At 40.3% G+C, this 24061-nt stretch overlaps 1 protein-coding gene across 2 annotated transcripts in view; it reads left to right on the forward strand.

The window, feature by feature from the left end:
- Window positions 1-24061, forward strand: part of RCSD1 (RCSD domain containing 1) — a 73712-nt gene that overhangs the window by 45718 nt on the left and 3933 nt on the right. For both annotated transcript variants that reach the window (XM_073668567.1, XM_073668566.1), the window contains exons 2-6: window positions 8429-8530; window positions 8941-9024; window positions 10569-10640; window positions 14284-14487; window positions 22079-22543. In XM_073668567.1, the coding sequence (XP_073524668.1) occupies window positions 8429-8530; window positions 8941-9024; window positions 10569-10640; window positions 14284-14487; window positions 22079-22543 (927 nt within the window). The remainder of the gene's footprint in view (window positions 1-8428; window positions 8531-8940; window positions 9025-10568; window positions 10641-14283; window positions 14488-22078; window positions 22544-24061) is intronic.

Here is a 24061-nt window from a genome sequence, read left to right on the forward strand (position 1 = left end):
ACTAGGGGTACCCGCTTAGGGATTTTAGGACCACTTCAGGTCCTGTGGCCCCAGGGGATCTATCTGACTCTGGCTTGAAGAAATTGGCTGTAAAAACTAGTGGTTGAGAGTGGCTGGCTGATCATAGAGCCTGTCTGGCCTTTGTCGTTGGTGGCTCATCTCGTGGATGGTGAAGCCTGGTCTGTTCCCCTGCCACCAGATATGACATGTAGTCTCTTTTTTTATTGTTTTTTGCTGTTGGTACAATGTACGGTTCAGCAGAACTAGCGGAAGTGTGTACATTTCCTCTGGTAAGTCTTTGTATTACACGCGCACGTTCTTACGCTGGTTGCACGTTGCCTCCGCTCACTGACAGAGTCCTATCTCTGCGGCATGGCGGGACTGTCCTCGCATTAAGTGAGACCTCTGGCACACAGACGGCGTCTGATCCTCAAAACTTCCTGATTATGTTGTTTCACAAGTCTTACAAAGAAACATTTGGCAGCCTGAAGCAATGACCGCAGAGGGAATTACGCAATACTCCGCCACCGCAAGACCCATCACCCATTTCCATAAGAACTGTGTTGATAACGATTGAAATGTTTTGTTTTTTGCTATGAAGACTGGCAAAAAAAATCCTATAGAAAATTCTATACAGATTAACCCATATTTGGCCATCTTAAGGGAGCAAAACCAGAAATCGCCAGCGATCAGCAGTGGTCTATCTGGCAGTAGCTGTTCCGTTTCCCTGCAGCACTCCCGCTGGAGAAATTAAGTATTACAAGATATCCATTCTTACCAATGGGTTATCAGTGTAATGCAGGGCAAGAGAGGTCCTCCAGAACAAGAGACACTCTTTAAAACCTTCCAGCCCAAAAGGAAAGGTTACCTCCTTTATTTTTTGCCATAATTGAAGCAACATGGCAAACAGTGAGGACAAGCTTTCACCATCATTTCTATCTGTGGTGTCTCTTTAAATGGCATTTCTTCCTCCTACGCTGGATAAGCCAGGTATAATCATAAAGATACAAGACAGAATTGGGGACATGTAATGCAACCAGTTCCTAAACAGCTTATTCACACTGTCTGCGGGAGTCTGAGTCCTTGGCTGACACTAGACGATTAATGAGTGATCAGCCACGTGAGAGCTTAATGAGTAAACCCTTAAATCTCCGATCACTGTCATTAGAAACTTATGATAGGATGTGGCCAGACTTGCTACAAAACTGGAGACAAATATGCTTATTCTGGACTTAGGAGTCCAATGGGCGGGCCTTCTGGCATTCTGAAAAAAAAAAAAAAAAAAAAAAAGAACCGCCCACTTGACTCCTAAGCCTAAAATAAATAGCGGATTATATGAATGATTTACTAATTCTCTCGAGTACTTTTCCCACAAATATGTATATCTATCTGCTCAGCTCCTCCTGCTCATTAAAAGTTATTCATAGATAGGATTACTTTTTAAAGAGGTCGTGAAATAACGGCAGCTCCTTACTGTATATCTTACTAGGACTAAGGGACATCATGGTTGTTCAACCTTCGGAATCCTTCTTCATGATCCTGAGCAGAAAGCTACAAACAAAAAGTGATGTTTTCTGTAATGGAACTTGCACACCATGTATTCCATGGTCAGCCATTCGTTTAAATGTACAGAGCGCAATACAACATTTCTCCTGTAGTGGCCGCAACACAATGAAAATTCCCCCAATATCGGCTGTTTGTTAGAGGCTTCTTTAGGGACCTCACTGCAATCACATTAATAAAGTTGGTGTAATTTAAAAACTGAAGTTTTTTTTTAGATGAGTCAACTCCTTGTAAGGGTAGCTCCAACTCTTAAAGAATTTATTATTTTCCGTGGTTTATTCATTTTTCAATTCATGGTCCATTCTGACATAAGGTTTCTAAAAAGTTATGGACAGACAGCACTTATTACTAGTGTCACATGATCTTGTTTAAAGGGTTTTTGGGAACCATAACCTGTTAAAGATTCGGTCGTTTACTCTTTTCCGGACGAGGTATATTTTCGTACCTGCAAATTTAAGAGCTATAAAAAAATGTTTGTTCGGTTATTCAAATAATTTCTTAATCTTTTTTTTTTTCTTCATTATACGTGGGGAGTAATTTTTATATTGTTTTCATTTTTTTTTGTCGATGTCAGACGATATTGGCGGAAAATTAAAGAGAATATGTGTCTGTTTTCCACTTTTTAGAAAAATGTATTTTGTTATTTTTTTTTTCATTGCAAAAATTGAATCTACTTTCTGTAACAATTATTTTTATATATTGAACATGGTTTGTTTATGTTTTAATGAGGGTGCGGCAAGTAACAGTGATTTGGATCGGCAGCAGCTTTTCATTCATTTATTTTTTTTTTTTCCTGCTTATTATTGATTTATTTTTCATTTTTTTTCACATATTGTACCTCTTATAAAGTCATAAAAGACCTGTTGGGGTAGAATTTCAAAATTTAAATTTTTTATTTTTTTACATAATTTCCCCTGTAACCGGGGCTGGTATATTATATCCAGTTACAGGGGAGGGAAATTCAAACTCCTGGCTGCATAGCACAGCTGACTGGGTCTCCTAGGACTTAGCAGCTCCTGATCCCTCCTTATACAGAGCCATCACATGACTGCAGGGTATGGATGAGGAAGCGCTGTTAGGGTGCGTTCCCATGATCAGGAGCTGCTGCGGGTTTGACGCTGCGTCAGGCGGCTACGGATCGTGGGCACATACTCTTAGCTCTTCCTATACACAAAGGTTTGTTCAGTGCTGTGTATACAGCAATTGAGATGGTAGAGACAGTAATAAATCATTTCTGCCTTCTGTATGAGGAGTCTGGCTGTGTCTGACGCAATCATGCAGCTGCTCTATTATGTAATATAATATTTAAAGGGAAACTCCATTCAAAATATTTCAGTTCTTTGGATAAGGAGGTTTCTTGACTAAATAAAGGGAGATTAAGTAGCCAAGCTATTGTTATTTTTTTCAGGTTTATCTAAAGCCTTACGTTAATATTTCATTTAAAAATCATGGAACTGTCTTTTTAGCAATTCCCTGTTCTACTTCTATTGCCACACCGCTTGGCTATAGAAGCAAAAGTGGCTAATCGTATAGCAGATACTATTATAGCATTCGTTCTGCCCATAGGAGTCCGCGCTGGACCAACGATTCGGGCCCAGGTTCAAACAGTGACTCCACTGAGGATTAAGGGCTGATTTACCGGGGCAGATTTGTCACCTTACTAATATTTTGTAGAGACTCCAACATTACAATGTCAGCCCGGAGACAGAGCCTCTGTGTGCAGAGCCCTAAGCATCCATGTACAGATAAACCAAGGAGGATTGTGTAATTCCTGTTACGTAATGACTTCTGTCAGATCATCAAACGTCTGAGTGTTCCATAACCCAGAGATTATTCCTGTATCTGACGCAGCGTGATAAGTTTCAAAGCAAAGGGAGGAAAGTGAGTCTGGCACAAGCTCAGATCCAGAGAGAACAGGGAGGGAGATAAAATGCATAATGTATACGGTGTGAGTACTGCCCAAATACGTCATCTGTGTAATAGGAACAGACCAAGAAATATTGCATCGTGTTCATAAAGAACAGGGTTATAAATTATATAGTAGTTATATACTTGTAGATAGGGGCAGTATTATAGTAGTTATATTCTTGTACATAGGAGCAGTATTATAGTAGTTATATTCTTGTACATAGGGGGCAGTATTATAGTAGTTATATTCTTGTACATAGGGGCAGTATTATAGTAGTTATATTCTTGTACATAGGAGCAGTATTATAGTAGTTATATTCTTGTACATAGGGGGCAGTATTATAGTAGTTATATTCTTGTACATAGGGGCAGTATTATAGTAGTTATATTCTTATACATAGGGAGCAGTATTATAGTAGTTATATTCTTGTACATAGGAGCAGTATTATAGTAGTTATATTCTTGTACATAGGAGCAGTATTATAGTAGTTATATTCTTGTACATAGAAGCAGTATTATAGTAGTTATATTCTTGTACATAGGGTCAGTATTATAGTAGTTATATTCTTGTACATAGGAGCAGTATTATAGTAGTTATATTCTTGTACATAGGGGGCAGTATTATAGTAGTTATATTCTTGTACATAGGGAGCAGTATTATAGTAGTTATATTCTTGTACATAGGGGCAGTATTATAGTAGTTATATTCTTGTACATAGGGGGCAGTATTATAGTAGTTATATTCTTGTACATAGGAGGCAGTATTATAGTAGTTATATTCTTGTACATAGGAGCAGGATTATAGTAGTTATATTCTTGTACATAGGAGCAGTATTATAGTAGTTATATTCTTGTACATAGGGAGCAGTATTATAGTAGTTATATTCTTGTACATAGGGGCAGTATTATAGTAGTTATATTCTTGTACATAGGGGGCAGTATTATAGTAGTTATATTCTTGTACATAGGAGGCAGTATTATAGTAGATATATTCTTATACATAGGAGCAGGATTATAGTAGTTATATTCTTGTAGATAGGAGCAGTATTATAGTAGTTATATTCTTGTACATAGGAGCAGTATTATAGTAGTTATATTCTTGTATGTAGGGGCAGTATTATAGTAGTTTTATTCTTGTACGTAGGGGCAGTATTATAGTAGTTATATTCTTGTGCATAGGGGGCAGTATTATAGTAGTTATATTCTTGTACATAGGGGCAGTATTATAGTAGTTATATTCTTGTACATAGGAGCAGTATTATAGTAGTTATATTCTTGTACATAGGGGGCAGTATTATAGTAGTTATATTCTTGTATGTAGGGGCAGTATTATAGTAGTTTTATTCTTGTACGTAGGGGCAGTATTATAGTAGTTATATTCTTGTATATAGGGGCAGTATTATAGTAGTTATATTCTTGTGCATAGGGGGCAGTATTATAGTAGTTATATTCTTGTACATAGGGGCAGTATTATAGTAGTTATATTCTTGTACATAGGAGCAGTATTATAGTAGTTATATTCTTGTACATAGGGGGCAGTATTATAGTAGTTATATTCTTGTACATAGGGGGCAGTATTATAGTAGTTATATTCTTGTACATAGGGGCAGTATTATAGTAGTTATATTCTTGTACATAGGAGCAGTATTATAGTAGTTATATTCTTGTACATAGGGGGCAGTATTATAGTAGTTATATTCTTGTACATAGGGGCAGTATTATAGTAGTTATATTCTTGTACATAGGGGCAGTATTATAGTAGATATATTCTTGTACATAGGAGCAGTATTATAGTAGTTATATTCTTGTACATAGGGTCAGTATTATAGTAGTTATATTCTTGTACATAGGGAGCAGTATTATAGTAGTTATATTCTTGTGCATAGGGGCAGTATTATAGTAGTTATATTCTTGTACATAGGGGGCAGTATTATAGTAGTTATATTCTTGTACATAGGAGGCAGTATTATAGTAGTTATATTCTTGTACATAGGAGCAGGATTATAGTAGTTATATTCTTGTACATAGGAGCAGGATTATAGTAGTTATATTCTTGTACATAGGGAGCAGTATTATAGTAGTTATATTCTTGTACATAGGGGCAGTATTATAGTAGTTATATTCTTGTACATAGGGGGCAGTATTATAGTAGTTATACTCTTGTACATAGGAGGCAGTATTATAGTAGATATATTCTTATACATAGGAGCAGGATTATAGTAGTTATATTCTTGTAGATAGGAGCAGTATTATAGTAGTTATATTCTTGTACATAGGGAGCAGTATTATAGTAGTTATATTCTTGTATATAGGGGCAGTATTATAGTAGTTTTATTCTTGTACGTAGGGGCAGTATTATAGTAGTTATATTCTTGTATATAGGGGCAGTATTATAGTAGTTATATTCTTGTGCATAGGGGGCAGTATTATAGTAGTTATATTCTTGTACATAGGGGCAGTATTATAGTAGTTATATTCTTGTACATAGGAGCAGTATTATAGTAGTTATATTCTTGTACATAGGGGGCAGTATTATAGTAGTTATATTCTTGTACATAGGGGCAGTATTATAGTAGTTATATTCTTGTACATAGGAGCAGTATTATAGTAGTTATATTCTTGTACATAGGGGGCAGTATTATAGTAGTTATATTCTTGTACATAGGGGCAGTATTATAGTAGTTATATTCTTGTACATAGGGGCAGTATTATAGTAGATATATTCTTGTACATAGGAGCAGTATTATAGTAGTTATATTCTTGTACATAGGGTCAGTATTATAGTAGTTATATTCTTGTACATAGGGAGCAGTATTATAGTAGTTATATTCTTGTACATAGGGGCAGTATTATAGTAGTTATATTCTTGTACATAGGGGGCAGTATTATAGTAGTTATATTCTTGTACATAGGAGGCAGTATTATAGTAGTTATATTCTTGTACATAGGAGCAGGATTATAGTAGTTATATTCTTGTACATAGGAGCAGTATTATAGTAGTTATATTCTTGCACATAGGGAGCAGTATTATAGTAGTTATATTCTTGTACATAGGGGCAGTATTATAGTAGTTATATTCTTGTACATAGGGGGCAGTATTATAGTAGTTATATTCTTGTACATAGGAGGCAGTATTATAGTAGATATATTCTTATACATAGGAGCAGGATTATAGTAGTTATATTCTTGTAGATAGGAGCAGTATTATAGTAGTTATATTCTTGTACATAGGAGCAGTATTATAGTACTTATATTCTTGTATATAGGGGCAGTATTATAGTAGTTTTATTCTTGTACGTAGGGGCAGTATTATAGTAGTTATATTCTTGTATATAGGGGCAGTATTATAGTAGTTATATTCTTGTGCATAGGGGGCAGTATTATAGTAGTTATATTCTTGTACATAGGGGCAGTATTATAGTAGTTATATTCTTGTACATAGGAGCAGTATTATAGTAGTTATATTCTTGTACATAGGGGGCAGTATTATAGTAGTTATATTCTTGTACATAGGGGCAGTATTATAGTAGTTATATTCTTGTACATAGGAGCAGTATTATAGTAGTTATATTCTTGTACATAGGGGGCAGTATTATAGTAGTTATATTCTTGTACATAGGGGCAGTATTATAGTAGTTATATTCTTGTACATAGGGGCAGTATTATAGTAGATATATTCTTGTACATAGGAGCAGTATTATAGTAGTTATATTCTTGTACATAGGAGCAGTATTATAGTAGTTATATTCTTGTACATAGGAGCAGTATTATAGTAGTTATATTCTTGTACATAGAGGCAGTATTATAGTAGTTATATTTTATTACATAGCAGTATTATAGTAGTTATATTCTTGTATATAGGAGCAGTATTATAGTAGTTATATTCTTGTACATAGGAGCAGTATTATAGTAGTTATATTCTTGTACATAGGGGGCAGTATTATAGTAGCTATATTCTTGTACATAGAGGCAGTATTATAGTAGTTATATTCTTGTACATAGGGGGCAGTATTATAGTAGTTATATTCTTGTATATAGGGGCAGTATTATAGTAGGTATATTCTTGTACATAGGAGCAGTATTATAGTAGTTATATTCTTGTATATAGGGGCAGTATTATAGTAGGTATATTCTTGTACATAGGAGCAGTATTATAGTAGTTATATTCTTGTACATACAGTAGGAGTAGTATTATAGTATTTAAAACGGAATAAGTCCAGCGCTATAAGTCCATAAAAAATCTATTCTTCATGTATTTCATAGCTTCAAACAGTATAAAATGTTTTCCAGTATTATAGTAGTTATATTCTTGTACATAGAGGCGGTATGATGTAATTTTACTGTATCATTGATGTGACATGTATCTGTGTAGTCTCACGGCTCTTTCACGTGATGATGTTTTATGTCTGAGAACTTTTTGCGCTGTAAATTTTACTGCGCCAGAACTTTAGTCGTCATCACAAATAATAAGCACCTGGAAAGTTTCCCATGAGAAGCTGCTTTGACTTCCATTAAATACAAAGTAGCAGGAGATAGCTCCTCTCGCAGCGTCTGTTTCCTTGTTGGCATAAAGTCAGAACATATCTAATAGCGCCAATAAGAAATGTTTGATGCCTCTTAACATTCATGCTGCACTTAGGAGGCTGATGAGGACAAGGGTTAATAAAGGCACACTGTCATCTTATGCACACAGCCATGCACATTAGGTGACGGTCTGCCATAATGGCGCATCTCATGGGATACTAAGTACACCCTAGTATGGCCTCCTGGATCCTTACAGAGGATTATCTAGGCTGGTTACAATTGTAACAAACCCTCTGCTGTAAGAATGATTTATGCAAGGATCAGCTTGAGCATTTCTATTCATTGTCAGTAAGCAGAGATCTTGAAAAAGGTTGGAAACTTAGATACAACAAATATGGGAATTGTTAATGTTCATTTTCTTTTTATTTTCCAGGGGAAATCAGTCGAGAGCAGCGCAACCGAAGAGTCAGCGCCACCGTCTGTCGCTAAGCTCGCCGGCTTATTCGGTGACACCTTTAACAGTCCAAGAAAGGAGGTGATTACAGGGCGAGGGACGAGGGGAGCACCACTTCTTGGACCACTCCAAGAGTGGCGCTCAGTACATTGGATGTCCTCCTGGATCATTTGACAATGGGGGCGGATGAGGAAGATGGAAATGTTTGCACCCGCATATAATTTGGTGCCCTGGGCAACTGCCCATGTTGCCTTTCCCTATACTATGTCACTGTGTGACACGCGGGACAACGATAATGATGACAATGTAGGTGCTGTGTCTGACTCGATGCTATAACAAGAGCCTCATGAGTGTCCTTACCGTCTATGCGATTCAGTGGAAAGTGGAGCCGGCATTAACCGGTTATTGTCAGAGATCGCAGTGTCCGGTCCGAGCGGTCAGACTGCGTCCGACGTCGCTCATGGGTTCAATAATGTTGTGTCTTTTCTTAGGTTCCACCACACAAGCCGACCAGAAGGAAACCACCATGTTCTCTGCCGCTGCCGAAGCCCGAGATTACCAATAATGGGGATGAGGTAGGTTTACCCCGAGTGTCAGTGTCATTATCCTGTACCCCGAGTGTCAGTGTCATTATTCTGTACCCCGAGTGTCAGTGTCATTATCCTGTACCCCGAGTGTCAGCGCCATTATCCTGTACCCCGAGTATCAGTGTCATTATCCTGCACCCGAGTGTCAGCGTCATTATCCTGCACCCGAGTGTCATTATCCTGTACCCCGAGTGTCAATGTCATTATCCTGTACCCCGAGTGTCAGTGTCATTATCCTGTACCCAAAGTGTCAGCGTCATTATCCTCTAACCCAAGTGTCAGCGTCATTATCCTGTACCCCGAGTGTCAGCGTCATTATCCTGTACCCCGAGTGTCAGCGTCATTATCCTGCACCCTGAGTGTCAGTGTCATTATCCTGTACCCCGAGTGTCAGCGTCATTATCCTGTACCCCAAGTGTCAGCGTCATTATCCTGCACCCCGAGTGTCAGTGTCATTATCCTGTACCCCGAGTGTCAGTGCCATTATCCTGTACCCTGAGTGTCAGCGTCATTATCCTGTACCCCAAGTGTCAGCGTCATTATCCTGTACCCTGAGTGTCAGCGTCATTATCCTGTACCCCGAGTGTCAGTGTCATTATCCTGTACCCCAAGTGTCAGTGTCATTATCCTGTACCCCGAGTGTCAGCGTCATTATCCTGTACCCCGAGTGTCAGCGTCATTATCCTGTACCCCGAGTGTCAGTGTCATTATTCTGTACCCCGAGTGTCAGTGTCATTATCCTGTACCCCGAGTGTCAGCGCCATTATCCTGTACCCCGAGTGTCAGTGTCATTATTCTGTACCCCGAGTGTCAGTGTCATTATCCTGTACCCCGAGTGTCAGCGCCATTATCCTGTACCCCGAGTATCAGTGTCATTATCCTGCACCCGAGTGTCAGCGTCATTATCCTGCACCCGAGTGTCATTATCCTGTACCCCGAGTGTCAATGTCATTATCCTGTACCCCGAGTGTCAGTGTCATTATCCTGTACCCAAAGTGTCAGCATCATTATCCTCTAACCCAAGTGTCAGCGTCATTATCCTGTACCCCGAGTGTCAGCGTCATTATCCTGTACCCCGAGTGTCAGCGTCATTATCCTGCACCCTGAGTGTCAGTGTCATTATCCTGTACCCCGAGTGTCAGCGTCATTATCCTGTACCCCAAGTGTCAGCGTCATTATCCTGCACCCTGAGTGTCAGTGTCATTATCCTGTACCCCGAGTGTCAGTGCCATTATCCTGTACCCTGAGTGTCAGCGTCATTATCCTGTACCCCAAGTGTCAGCGTCATTATCCTGTACCCTGAGTGTCAGCGTCATTATCCTGTACCCCGAGTGTCAGTGTCATTATCCTGTACCCCAAGTGTCAGTGTCATTATCCTGTACCCCGAGTGTCAGCGTCATTATCCTGTACCCCGAGTGTCAGCGTCATTATCCTGTACCCCAAGTGTCAGTGTCATCAGGCCTCAGCACAATTCAATTATTGCTTTGCAATGATTAATTTTTTGGTTTTCTTCTGGTCCTGATGTCTTGTAGAAACTATCTCCCCCACAGTCACAAGTGCCTAAGATCAAAGTGAAGAGCTCCCCCCTAATTGAGAAACTCCAGGTAAGATTATAGCCGAAAATATGCAGTGGTTAATTATATATAGCAAATAAGTTACATACTGTATACAATGCTGGTATAACCTGGGTATCTCCTGTATATAATTACAGTTGAAACCAGAAGTTTCCATACACTATATAAAAAGACACTTTCATGTTTTTCTCAATATCTGACATGAAATCAGAATAAACCTTTCCCGTTTTAGGTCAATTAGGATTACCATCATTTTTAATATTTGCCAAATGCCAGAATAATGAGAGAGAGAGAATGTTTTAAGGCATTTTTATTACTTACTGCAAAGTCAAAAGTTTACAGACATTTCATTAGTATTTGGTGCCATTGCCCATAAACTGAATGACTTGGGTCACACGTTTGGGATCTTCTTCCACAAGCTTCTCACAATAGTTGGTGGGAATTTGGGCCGATTCCTCCTGACAAGACTCGTGTAACTGATCCAGGTTTGTAGGTCGCCATGCTTGGCGCTCGCAGCCTTTTCAGCTTTGCCCATAAATTTTCAATAGGATTGAGATCTGGGCTTTGTGATGGCCACTCCAAAACATGGACTTTATTATCCTTAAGCCACTTTGTTACCATTTTGGCAGTATGCTTCAGGTCATTGTCCATTTGGAAGACCCATTTCTGCTCAAGCTTTAACTTCCTGGCTGATGTCTTGAGATGTTGCTTCAGTATTGCCACATAATATTCTTTTCTCATGACACCATCTATTTTGTGAAGTGCACCAGTCCCTCCTGCAGCAAAACAACCCCACAACATGATACTGCCACCCCCGTGTTTCACAGTTGGGATGGTGTTTTTAGGCTTCCGAGCTTCTCCCTTTTTCCTCCAAACATAACGATGGTCATTATACGCAAAAAGTTCAATTTTAGTTTCATCAGACCACAGGACATGTCTCCGAAAATTAAGGTCTTTGTTCCTGTGTGCATTTGCAAACATTAATCTGGCTTTTTTTATGTTTCTTTTGGAGTAATGGCTTCTTCCTGGCAGAGTGGCCTTTCAGCCCATGTTGATACTGTACTCATTTCACTGTGGTTATTGACACAATCTTACCAGCTTCCACCGTCATCTTCACAAGGTATTTTGCTTTTGTCCTTGGGTTGATATGCACATGTCGGACCAAAGCACGCTCATCTCTGGGACACAGAACCCGTCTCCTTCCTGAGCGGTACGATGGCTGGACATTCCCATCTTGTTTGTACTTGCATATAATTGTTTGTACAGATGAATGAGCACCTTCAGGGATCTTGAAATTGTACCCAAGGATGAGCCAGACTTGTGCAAGTCCACAATTCTCTTCCTGATATCTTGGCTGATTTCTTTAGTCTTTCCCTTGATGCTACACAAAGAAGCATTGTGTTTCAGGTGTACATTAAAATACATCCACAGGTGTGTCTCTAATTAACTCAGATGTTGCCAAAAATCCAAAGCTTCCAAACACTTGACATCATCATATGGGCAGTCCAGAATTGTTTAAAGGCATAGTAATCTTAGTGTATGTAAACTTTTGACTTTGCTGTAAGTAATAAAAATGCCTTAAAACATTCTCTCTCTCTCTCATTATTCTGGCATTTGGCAAATATTAAACATTATGGTAATCCTGATTGTCCTAAAACGGGAAAGATTTATTCTGATTTCATGTCAGATATTGAGAAAAACATGCAAATGTGTCTTTTTTTATAGTGTACAGTGGGTATGGAAATTATTCAGACCCCTTTAAATTTTTCACTCTTTGTTTCATTGCAGCCATTTGGTAAATTCTAGAAGTTCATTTTTTTTTCTCGTTAATGTACACTCTGCACCCCATCTTGACTGAAAAAAAACTGAAATGTAGAAATTTTTGCAAATTTATTAAAAAAGAAAAAACTGAAATATCACATGGTCATAAGTATTCAGACCCTTTGCTCAGTATTGAGTAGAAGCCCCCTTTTGAGCTAGTACAGCCATGAATCTTCTGGGGAATGATGCAACAAGTTTTTCACACCTGGATTTGGGAATCCTCTGCCATTCTTCCTTGCAGATCCTCTCCAGTTCCGTCAGGTTGGATGGTGAACGTTGGTGCACAGCCATTTTTAGGTCTCTCCAGAGATGCTCAATTGGGTTTAGGTCAGGGCTCTGGCTGGGCCAGTCAAGAATGGTCACAGAGTTGTTCTGAAGCCACTCCTTAGTTATTTTAGCTGTGTGCTTAAGGTCTTTGTCTTGTTGGAAGGTGAACCTTCTGCCAAGTCTGAGGTCCAGAGCACTCTGGAAGAGGTTTTCATCCAGGATATCTCTGTACTTGGCCGCATTCATGTTTCCTTCAATTGCAACCAGTCTTCCTGTCCCTGCAGCTGAAAAACACCCCCATAGCATGATGCTGCCACCACCATGTTTCACTGTTGGGATTGTATTGGGCAGGTGATGAGCAGTGCCTGGTTTTCTCCACACATACCACTTAGAATTATCACCAAAAAGCTCTATCTTCGTCTCATCAGACCAGAGAAACTTTTTTTCCATAGTCTGGTAGTCCTTCATGTATTTTTGAGCAGACTCTATGCAGTCTTTCATATGTCTTGCACTGAGGAGAGGCTTCCGTTGGGCCACTCTGCCATAAAGGCGCAACTGGTGGAGGGCTGCAGTGATAGTTGACTTTGTGGAACTTTCTCCCATCTCTCTACTGCATCTCTGGAGCACAGCCACAGTGATCTTGGGGTTCTTCTTTACCTCTCTCACCAAGGCTCTTCTCCCACGACTGCTCAGTTTGGCTGGACAGCCAAGTCTAGGAAGACTTCTGGTGGTCCCAAACTTCTTCCCTTTAAGAATTATGGAGGCCACTGTGCTCTTAGGAACCTTGAGTACTGCAGAAATTCTTTTGTAACCTTGGCCAGATCTATGCCTTGCCACAATTCTGTCTCTGAGCTCCTTGGGCAGTTCCTTTGAGCTCATGATTCTCAGTAGGTCTGACTTGCACTGTGAGCTGTGAGGTCTTATATAGACAGGTGTGTGCCTTTCCAAATCAAGTCCTATCACTTTAATTAAACACAGCTGGACTCCAATGAAAGAGTAGAACCATCTCAAGGAGGATCACAAGGAAATGGACAGCATGTGACTTAAATATGAGTGTCTGAGCAAAGGGTCTGAATACTTATGACGTGTGATATTTCAGTTTTTCTTTCTTAATAAATTTGCAAAAATTTCTACATTTCTGTTTTTTTCAGTCAAGATGGGGTGCAGAGTGTACTTTAATGAGAAAAAAATGAACTTTTTAGAATTTACCAAATGGCTGCAATGAAACAAAGAGTGAAAAATTTAAAGGGGTCTGAATACTTTCCGTACCCACTGTATGTAAACTTCTGGTTTCAACTATATGTATGTACAGCTGGTATAACCCGGGAATCTTCTGTATATAATTATATATGTTCTGCTGTTATAACCTGGGCATCTTCTGTGTATAATTATATATGCACAGGTGGTATAACCTGGGCATCTTCTGTGTATAATTATATATGTACAGGTGGTATAACCTGGGCATCTTCTGTGTATAATTATATATGTACAGGTGGTATAACCTGGGCATCTTCTGTGTATAATTATATATGTACAGGTGGTATAACCTGGGCACCTTCTGTGTATAATTCTTCTCTGTTTCCAGGCTAATTTGGCCTTCGCTCCTGCATCGCTTCTCCCAGGACCATCCCCAAAGAGCCCTGGATTAAAAACCATGGCCTCCCCATGGGGCACTCCTCCATCGACACCCAGCAGCCCTGGTGTCCAGCCACATTCCAGCAGCACAGAGGAATCACCAGTCAGTTTTGAACAACCACCAGAGGGCACCCATCTCCAGAGCTACAATAAGGTAATGAATAGACAGAAAATAATTTTTGTCTCAAAAGGCAACACCAATACATGGATACCGCCAAACAGTGACAATAGCGAGGGCGAAACGTGCGTTGGGGCACAGGACCACATCCCATATCTACTCATTTGGACATGTCAGTCGCCTTGTCACTATTCCTCTTCCATTTTGGATGTTTCTTTACATACAGGGGATCTCTTATAGGGCTTGGATACCATATATGCGCACCTACTTGGGCTCTTGAATTCATGAAGTTATCCTTTAATAGCTTCTATAGACATTTACATTTCCCCTTAGTTAATATTAACCACATAGATTTATATTTAGATTGTGCAATATTAATAATTAGGATTTTCTGACTTTCGCGTTTTATAAACCTATATATACCTTAACTACTATATCTTTACAAATATGATATTCATGTGTCGTGTTACGTGGTCTTCCATTGCTATACTCTGTAGGATTGTTCTTTTGTAATCTTTATTTAACAAACGAATATTCTTTGTTGGCGTAAAAAAACACCTATTGTCTCTGTTTGGTGATATACAAAAAAGTAACGTCTGTGCACTGGAGGACAGTATGGAGCACTCACATGGTGAGCGGCATAAATAATACGACTATGATTGCTCAATATTCAGACAATGCAGACGCCAGGTTTCTCACAATGTGGAGTGTGTAACTTGGAAGCTGAGGATTCAAATATTTACCCTCCCCGCTCCCATTATTCCTGATTGTGCAACACAAGAAACATGGGTCACAGCAGTCATGTCCTGGACTCCAGTCTGATGGCTCTGATACATTGTAACAACACCAGCAACTGTGTGAGCAGGACAGGGTCAGAAAGGATTACCATCATATTTTCCTTCACTGACAAGGAAAGGAAATAGTTATGTGCTCAGTATGGCAGCATTATATATAGTATACGGGAAATGGTTATGTGCACAGTATAGCAACATTATTTAAATATAGTGTATGGAGGAAATAGCTATGTGACCAGTATGGCTGCATTATGTACAGTACAGACCAAAAGTTTGGACACACCTTCTCATTTAAAGATTTTCCTGTATTTTCATGACCATGAAAATTGTACATTCACACTGAAGGCATCAAAACTATGAATTAACACATGTGGAATTATATACTTAACAAAAAAGTGTGAAACAACTGAAAATATGTCTTATATTCTAGGTTCTTCAAAGTAGCCACCTTTTGCTTTGATGACTGCTTTGCACACTCTTGGCATTCTCTTGATGAGCTTCCAGAGGTAGTCACCGGAAATGGTCTTCAAACAATCTTGAAGGAGTTCCCAGAGATGCTTAGCACTTGTTGGCCCTTTTGCCTTCACTCTGCGGTCCAGCTCACCCCAAACCATCTCGATTGGGTTTAGGTCTGGTGACTGTGGAGGCCAAGTCATCTGGCGTAGCACCCAATCACTCTCCTTCTTGGTCAAATAGCCCTTACACAGCCTGGAGGTGTGTTTGGGGTCATTGTCCTGTTGTAAAATAAATGATGGTCCAACTAAACGCAAACCGGATGGAATAGCATGCCGCTGCAAGATGCTGTGGTAGCCATGCTGGTTCAGGATGCCTTCAATTTTGAATAAATCCCCAACAGTGTCACCAGCAAAGCCCCCCCCACACCATCACACCTCCTCCTCCATGCTTCACGGTGGGAACCAGGCATGTAGAGTCCATCCGTTCACCTTTTCTGCGTCGCACAAAGACACGGTGGTTGGAACCAAAGATCTCAAATTTGGATTCATCAGACCAAAGCACAGATTTCCACTGGTCTAATGTCCATTCCTTGTGTTCTTTAGCCCAAACAAGTCTCTTCTGCTTGTTGCCTGTCCTTAGCAGTGGTTTCCTAGCAGCTATTTTACCATGAAGGCCTGCTGCACAAAGTCTCCTCTTAACAGTTGTTGAAGAGATGTGTCTGCTGCTAGAACTCTGTGTGGCATTGACCTGGTCTGTAATCTGAGCTGCTGTTAACCGGTTCAGGATCGCCCACTGTACATAAACGTCGGCGCTGCCCGGGCTCTGTGCAGCGCCGACGTTTAGAAACGGTGGGTGGTCCCGCAGCGCTCAGGACCCCCAGGGTCCTTCTAGCGCTGCGGTACCGGTTCAGAGCGATAGCTCTGACATGTGGCATCATGGGGACCTGAATGGATCAGGTCCCCATGATGTTAACCTGTTCCTATCTTCTAGATGCCGCGATCCATAGCGATCGCGGCATTTAAAAGATAGTAACAGCTGGTGGTCGGCGATTGGGACCCCCCACATACCTCAGGAGCGGCGGGGATCCCGGTGCTGTGACCTCTGACATCATTGAGACCTGATTGGCTCAGGTCTTGATGATGTCAGCGTCACACCAGCCAATCAGAGAGATCACCAGGGAAGTTTGTTTTAGCAACAAACTTTCCCGGGCAGAGCCCGATAAATACACTGTTTCTCCTCCGATCTCAGTGAGAGAGCAGAGGAGAAACAGTGTGACAAGAGCTGTCAGCCTTGCCACTGTGAAAGTAAAAAAAATAAAATAAAAAAGAAAGTAAGAGTTAGGGTTAGTGAGTCTGTCAGATCAGTCAGTCCTGTCAGATCTGTCAGTCAGTCAGTCCTGTCAGATCTATCAGTCAGTCCTGTCAGATCAGTCAGTCCTGTCAGATCTGTCAGTCAGTCAGTCCTGTCAGATCTATCAGTCAGTCCTGTCAGATCAGTCAGTCCTGTCAGATCTGTCAGTCAGTCAGTCCTGTCAGATCAGTCAGTCAGTCCTGTCAGATCAGTCAGTCCTGTCAGATCTGTCAGTCAGTCAGTCCTGTCAGTCAGTCAGTCTTGTCAGATCTGTCAGTCAGTCAGTCCTGTCAGATCTGTCAGTCAGTCAGTCCTGTCAGATCTGTCAGTCAGTCAGTCCTGTCAGATCAGTCAGTCAGTCCTGTCAGGTCAGTCAGTCCTGTCAGTCAGTCCTGTCAGATCTGTCAGTCCTGTCAGATCAGTCCAGTCAGTCAGTCCTGTCAGATCAGTCCAGTCAGTCAGTCCTGTCAGATCAGTCCAGTCAGTCAGTCCTGTCAGATCTGTCAGTCAGTCAGTCCTGTCAGATCAGTCCAGTCAGTCAGTCCTGTCAGATCAGTCCAGTCAGTCAGTCCTGTCAGATCTGTCAGTCAGTCAGTCCTGTCAGATCAGTCAGTCAGTCCTGTCAGGTCAGTCAGTCCTGTCAGATCAGTTCAGTCCGGTCCGTTCAGTCCAGTCAAAAAATCTAAAAATAAAATGGCCCGTCAGACTTATACCGCAGAGGAGGTGTATGCCCTGCTATGTTCTGACACTGATGACAGCGCAATCTCAGATGGAGATATGGATTTTGAGGGCTTTAGTAGCGGCGACACTGAGAGCTCAGAAATGAGCAGTGATTCTGGTCCATCCTCAAGCCCAAGGACCAGTACAGCAATAGGGGCAAATAGCGCTACTGGAGAAACGTCTCCAAATCAGGGAACACTGCCCAGTACAAGCGCTGTCCCTGCTACTAGTGAATTGGCGCACGCCAGTGTACAAGGGGCGTTGCCACATGATCTAGCATTTCCCAGATGGGAGGCTTCGGATTCGGCTGCTCCATTCAGCCCTGATTTCAACGCCACTCCTGGTATAAATGTGGAGGTGGAAGATTTTGGACCAATTCATTTTTTTAATTTGTTTTTTACAGGCAGCTTGCTAGAGCATATTGTCGTGCAAACAAATTTATATGCATCCCAATTCATAAGCCAGAATCCCCGATCTTACTATGCTAGGGCAAATTTATGGACACCAACTAATGTCCCGGAAATAAAAAAATTTTTAGGACTTACATTTGCCATGGGGCTTGTTAAAAAACCGAGCATTCGATCCTACTGGTCCAACCACCCTGTTCAAGCCACCCCTATGTTTTCAGTCGTTCTGCCTAGGACCCGTTATGAAATGCTCATGCGGTTTTGGCATTTTAACGACAATAGTCAATGCCTGCCCAGAAATGCCCCAGAACATGACAGGTTATATAAAATTAGACCCATCATTGAAAATTTGTCAGAAAAATTCTTAAGCCTCTACACCCCAACACAAAATATTTCTATAGATGAGTCCCTTGTAAAATTCAAAGGAAGACTGCACCTCAAGCAATTTATCCCATCTAAAAGGGCAAGGTTTGGAATAAAGCTCTATAAAATGTGCGAAAGTTCAACCGGATACACATCCGCTTTCCGCATATATGAGGGGAAAGATAGCCAACTAAACCCACCAGGATGCCCTACTTATCTGGGGACATCTGCAAAAATTGTTTGGGAGCTGATAAGTCCATTTTTTCAAAAAGGCTACAATCTATATGTGGACAATTATTACACCAGCATACCCCTATTTAAAAGTCTGGTTGAACACAACATCGGGGCTTGTGGGACCATCCGTAAAAACCGTCAGGGGTTTCCACAACCATTGGTCAACCAAAAGTTTCAAAAGGGGCAGTCAGGGGCTGTACGCAACGGAGAGCTGCTTGCCCTGAAATATAGGGATAAGAGGGATATTTTTGTCCTCAGCTCGATCCACACAGATGCCACAAGGGCCACTGTAGAACTAGGATCCACCACTCCGAAGCAAAAACCTGTGTCAGTCATTGACTACAACAAACACATGGGGGGTGTGGACCTTGCAGACCAGGTTCTACAGCCATACCAGGTATCAAGAAAGTCCTATACCTGGTATAAAAAGTTGGTTATCTATTTGTTTCAGGTGGCCACATACAATTCTTTTGTGTTGTACAAAAAAGCAGGAAATTCAGATCCTTTTCTTGATTATCAAGAAAAGGTAATTGAAAATCTTGTCTTTCAAAGTGTTAGCCCCGCTCATCCATTAGAATCTGAGGATGTGAAAATACTCACTGAGCGACATTTTATTGCACTTATTCCAGCAACGGAAACAAGAAGGAACCCCCAGAAAAGATGTCGTGTATGTACTAAGAGAGGAATGAGGCGTGATACCCGCTACTATTGCCCACAATGCCCATCATTGCCAGCCTTATGCGTCACTGACTGCTTTAAAATCTACCACACAGAACCACGTTTTTAAACTGTAAAAATGTATCCCAATTTGTCATTCAAACATTTGGTTCATTTAGTGAATGACATATTCGAGTAGAGCTCACTTAATTTCCAGGGGGGGTTCTCCAGAATCTAAACCTTCCATTGCGTGCTTGTTTCTGGAAATCATCCATCGAGTTAAAATGGTCACTAAACCCATAGATGAATTCCCAGAGGGGTTTCATTTCCAAAATGGGGTCACTTCAGGGGGGATTCTTTAGCTCTGGTACTCTGAAAAGTGCCAGAACAGCATAATCCCCCCTGAAGTGACCCCATTATGGAAATGACACCTCTGTGGGAATTCATCTATGGGTTTAGTGACCATTTACCTACTTATTTTCCCACCACTAGATTAATTTATACAGAGGAGTAGATTGTAAAATTCGGTCACTTGTTGTGGGTTTCCTCTGTTTAGGCACCTCAGGGGCTCTCCAAATGCAACATGGCGTCCGCTATCCATTCCAGTCAAATTTCCATTCCAAAAGTCAAATGGCGCTCCTTACCTTCCGAGCCATGCCGTGCGCCCAAACAGTGGCTTTGCACCACATATGGGGTATCAGCGTGCTCAGGAGAAATTGCACAACACATTTTGGGGTCCATTTTTTCTGGCTGCCCTTGTGAAAATTAAAAATTTGAGGCTAAAGTAGCAGTTTTGTGAAAAAAAGTTAAATGTTCATTGTTTTCTTCCACATTCCAAAAATTCCTGTGAAGCACCTGAAGGGTTAATAAACTTCTTGAATGTGGTTTTGAGCACCTTGAGGGGTGCAGTTTTTAGAATGGTATCACTTTTGGGTATTTTCTGTCATAAAGGCTCCTCAAAGTCACTTCAAATAAGATGTGGTCCCTAAAAAAATGTTTTTGTAAATTTTGTTGTAAAAATGAGAAATCGCTGGTCAACTTTTAACCCTTATAGCTTCCTAACAGAAAAAAATTTTGGTTCCAAAATTGTGCTGATGTGAAGTAGACATGTGGGAAATGTTATTCATTAACTATTTTGTGTGATATATCTCTCTGATTAAAGGGCATGAAAATTCAAAGTTTGAAAATTTCAAAATTTTCAAAATTTTCGCCAAATTTCCGATTTTTTCACAATCAAACGCAAGTGATATCAAAGAAATTTTACCACTATCATGAAGTACAATATGTCACAAAAAAACAGTCTCAGAATCAGGGAGATCCGTTGAAGCGTTCCAGAGTAATTACCTCATAAAGTGACAGTGGTCAGAATTGAAAAAATTGGCTCGGTCACGAAGGCAAAAACAGGCTCTGGCGCGAAGTGGTTAACCTGCGATTTCTGAGGCTGGTGACTCGGATAAATTTATAATCAGAAGCAGAGGTGACTCTTGGTCTTCCTTTCCTGGGGCGGTCCTCCTGTGAGCCAGTTTCTTTGTAGCGCTTGATGTTTTTTGCAACTGCACTTTGGGACACTTTCAAAGTTTGCCCAATTTTTCGGACTGACTGACCTTCATCTCTTAAAGTAATGATGGCCACTCGTTTTTCTTTACTTAGAATTTGTATTATGGCAAGAAAAAAGCAGCTAACAGTCTATTCAGGAGGACTATCAGCTGTGTATCCACCAGACTTCTGCACAACACAACTGATGGTCCCAACCCCATTTATAAGGCAAGAAATCCCACTTATTAAACCTGACAGGGCACACCTGTGAAGTGAAGACCATTTTCGGTGACTACCTCTTGAAGCTCATCAAGAGAATGCCAAGAGTGTGCAAACCAGTCATCAAAGCAAAAGGTGGCTACTTTGAAGAACCTAGAATATAAGACATATTTTCAGTTGTTTCACACTTTTTTGTTAAGTATATAATTCCACATGTGGTAATTCATAGTTTTGATGCCTTCAGTGTGAATGTACAATTTTCAAAGTCATGAAAATACAGAAAAATCTTTAAATGAGAAGGTGTGTCCAAACTTTTGGTCTGTACTGTAATATATATATATATATATATATATATATATATATATATATATATATATATATATGTGTGTGTGTGTGTATGGAAATAGTTATGTGCACAGTGCCCATATTAACGTAGATAAAAACTTCTTAGTGCAAAACAGAGAATCCCTAAACATTTTCTTTTACCTTTTTACCCAAAGAATTTTTTTTTTTGCAGCCTTTAAATCATGTGACACTATTGCTGGCTGGGATCTCACAGCCATAGTCAGGAGCTACCCCTGGTACATGGCTGGGGTTACAGAGAGCACATCTTTGCTGTACCAGGACTGCAAATTACGTGACAACTTTTTTTTTACTCCATTTCTGTCATTCTGAGGTTTGCAGATGGGACTTTCCTACACTTCTTGATCTGCTGATTGTTGAAGGGTAAATACTAATTCACCTGCTCTGTCACTCCCCCATTTTTTTTACACTACAGCTCTGCTTGTTCTGATTGACTATTGAGATAAGCACAAGCCCACCACAAGCTGAGCAGGCAATAATACAGTGAGGTCAGTCTGCAATGTAATAATCTTATTGTCTTATCTCTAGGTCCGCACAAGAGGCTCCTTAAAGCGGAGACCTCCCAGCCGGAGGTTCAGAAAATCCCAATCTGATATGGACTTTGATATTGAAACGAGCAACGAAACGAGCAATGAAACCGCCAAAGAGAATGGAGATAAATCGGACGAGGGTGACATTTTTGTGAAGGACAAGGAAGATGGAGAAGCATCCCCAGTGACGGAGAAATCACCATCTGAGTCTGCGGACAAGACGTCAGAGAACCCAAAAAGTAACCAGGAAGACTCTGCCAAACAGGAGGAGGCAGTGGAGGAAAAACAGACAGAGACGGAGGAAAAGTCAGATAGAGAAGAGGAAAAATCGTGCACAAGCGAGACGGTGACGCCAGATGTAGAACAGGAGATGCTGAACATAGAAGAGAAGAGCGAAGATCCAGGAGACCAGACCGGACTAGAGGACAAGGAGGAAAGCAACGAGCAAAAGTCCGATGGGGATGTAAGTGGTTAACGAACGCTGTGTACTCTGCCCCCTGGTGGAGACAAAACACATATCAGCCCCCAAAAATATATTAAAGACCTCTTAGCGGAGATTAAAATGTACTGACGGCCACAGCTACCATCCTGGCGCTCCTAAAATGTTTAAAAAATATTTTACAAATATAAAAGTTTAAATCACTTCTCTTTTTCCCAGTTCAAAAATAAAGAAATTAAAAAAAATAAACATATTCAGTATTAAAGCGACTGAAAAAGTCTGATCAAAATATGAAATGAAATTATTTACACCAGATGTTAAATGACAAAAAGAAAAAAAAGAATCGCTATGTACAGCCACAGCATTTCTCCACCCCAAAAACATTTAAATAAAAGCTATCAAAACTTCCTTTGTACCCCAAAGATGGTATCATTAAAAATGTCAGACTCTTATACGTGTATATCAATGAAAGAGTAAAAAAGTTACGGATTGTAGAAAATGGTGACACGAAGCTAAATTTTTTTTTTTTTTAGAAAGTTTGCAATAAATGCTCTAAAAAGTGTCCAAAAACAACAGCTGTTTCCCAAAATGAGGCCAATAAAAACTACAGATCGGCACACAAAAAACAAGCCTTCGAACAGCTCCATCGAAAGAAATACAAAATGAGTCATGGGTCTCAGAAAATTGCGACAATTTTTTTTTTTTACCATTAAAATAGAAAAAATATTTAAAAAAAATCAGAAAATCAAAAGTTGCTATTTTTTGTCTGCCATACTTTTCCCAGTAAATGCTCTAAGGCTGTGTGCCCACGTAGCGTTTTTCAAGCGTTTTTGATGCGGAATTTCCGCAGCGGAAACGCTTGTAAAACGCTTGGTAACCCGCACCCCATGGTCCCCAATGGGATTCCGCAAGTTCTATGCACATGCTGCGGATTTTTCCACAGCGTTTATGCTGCGTTCAAAAATCCGCAGCATGTCAATTAATTTTGCGTTTCCGCAAGCAGAATTGCCTTTGTCCAATGCATAAAAAACGCAAGGCAATTCCGCATGTGGAAAACGCGTGATAAACGCGCGAAAAATGCGCGATAAACGCGTGCGGAATTCCGCATGCGTTTTTCCGGGAGAGGACTTGCAGAAATGAAGCAGAAATTTTCTGCTTCATTTATGCAACGTGGGCACATAGCCTGAAAAAGCAATCAAAATGTAGTTTGTTCCAAAAATGAGGCAAGTAAAAATTATAGCTCGGCATGTAAAAAAACAAGCCCTGACACAGCTCCATTGACTTTAAAAAAAAATTGAGGATGTCAGAAAATGGCGGCATAAACAACATTTTTTTTTTAAGTCAATAAAATTGTAAAATAAACTATACAAGTTTGGTATCTGGAGATGGTACAGACCTGCACGATATTAGCAGGTAATTGTTTTTTACCAAATAATGATCCCTGTAAAAAAAAAGTTTCCAAAAATGTAAATGCTGTTTTTTGGGGGGAGTTGGGGGTGGGAGCCCCCCAAAAAAATGCATTTACATTTTTTTTTCCATATG

This window comes from Phyllobates terribilis, unplaced genomic scaffold, assembly GCF_046119375.1.
Source record: "Phyllobates terribilis strain yellow unplaced genomic scaffold, ASM4611937v1 Scaffold_2__4_contigs__length_985480577, whole genome shotgun sequence".
NCBI lineage: Eukaryota > Metazoa > Chordata > Amphibia > Anura > Dendrobatidae > Phyllobates > Phyllobates terribilis.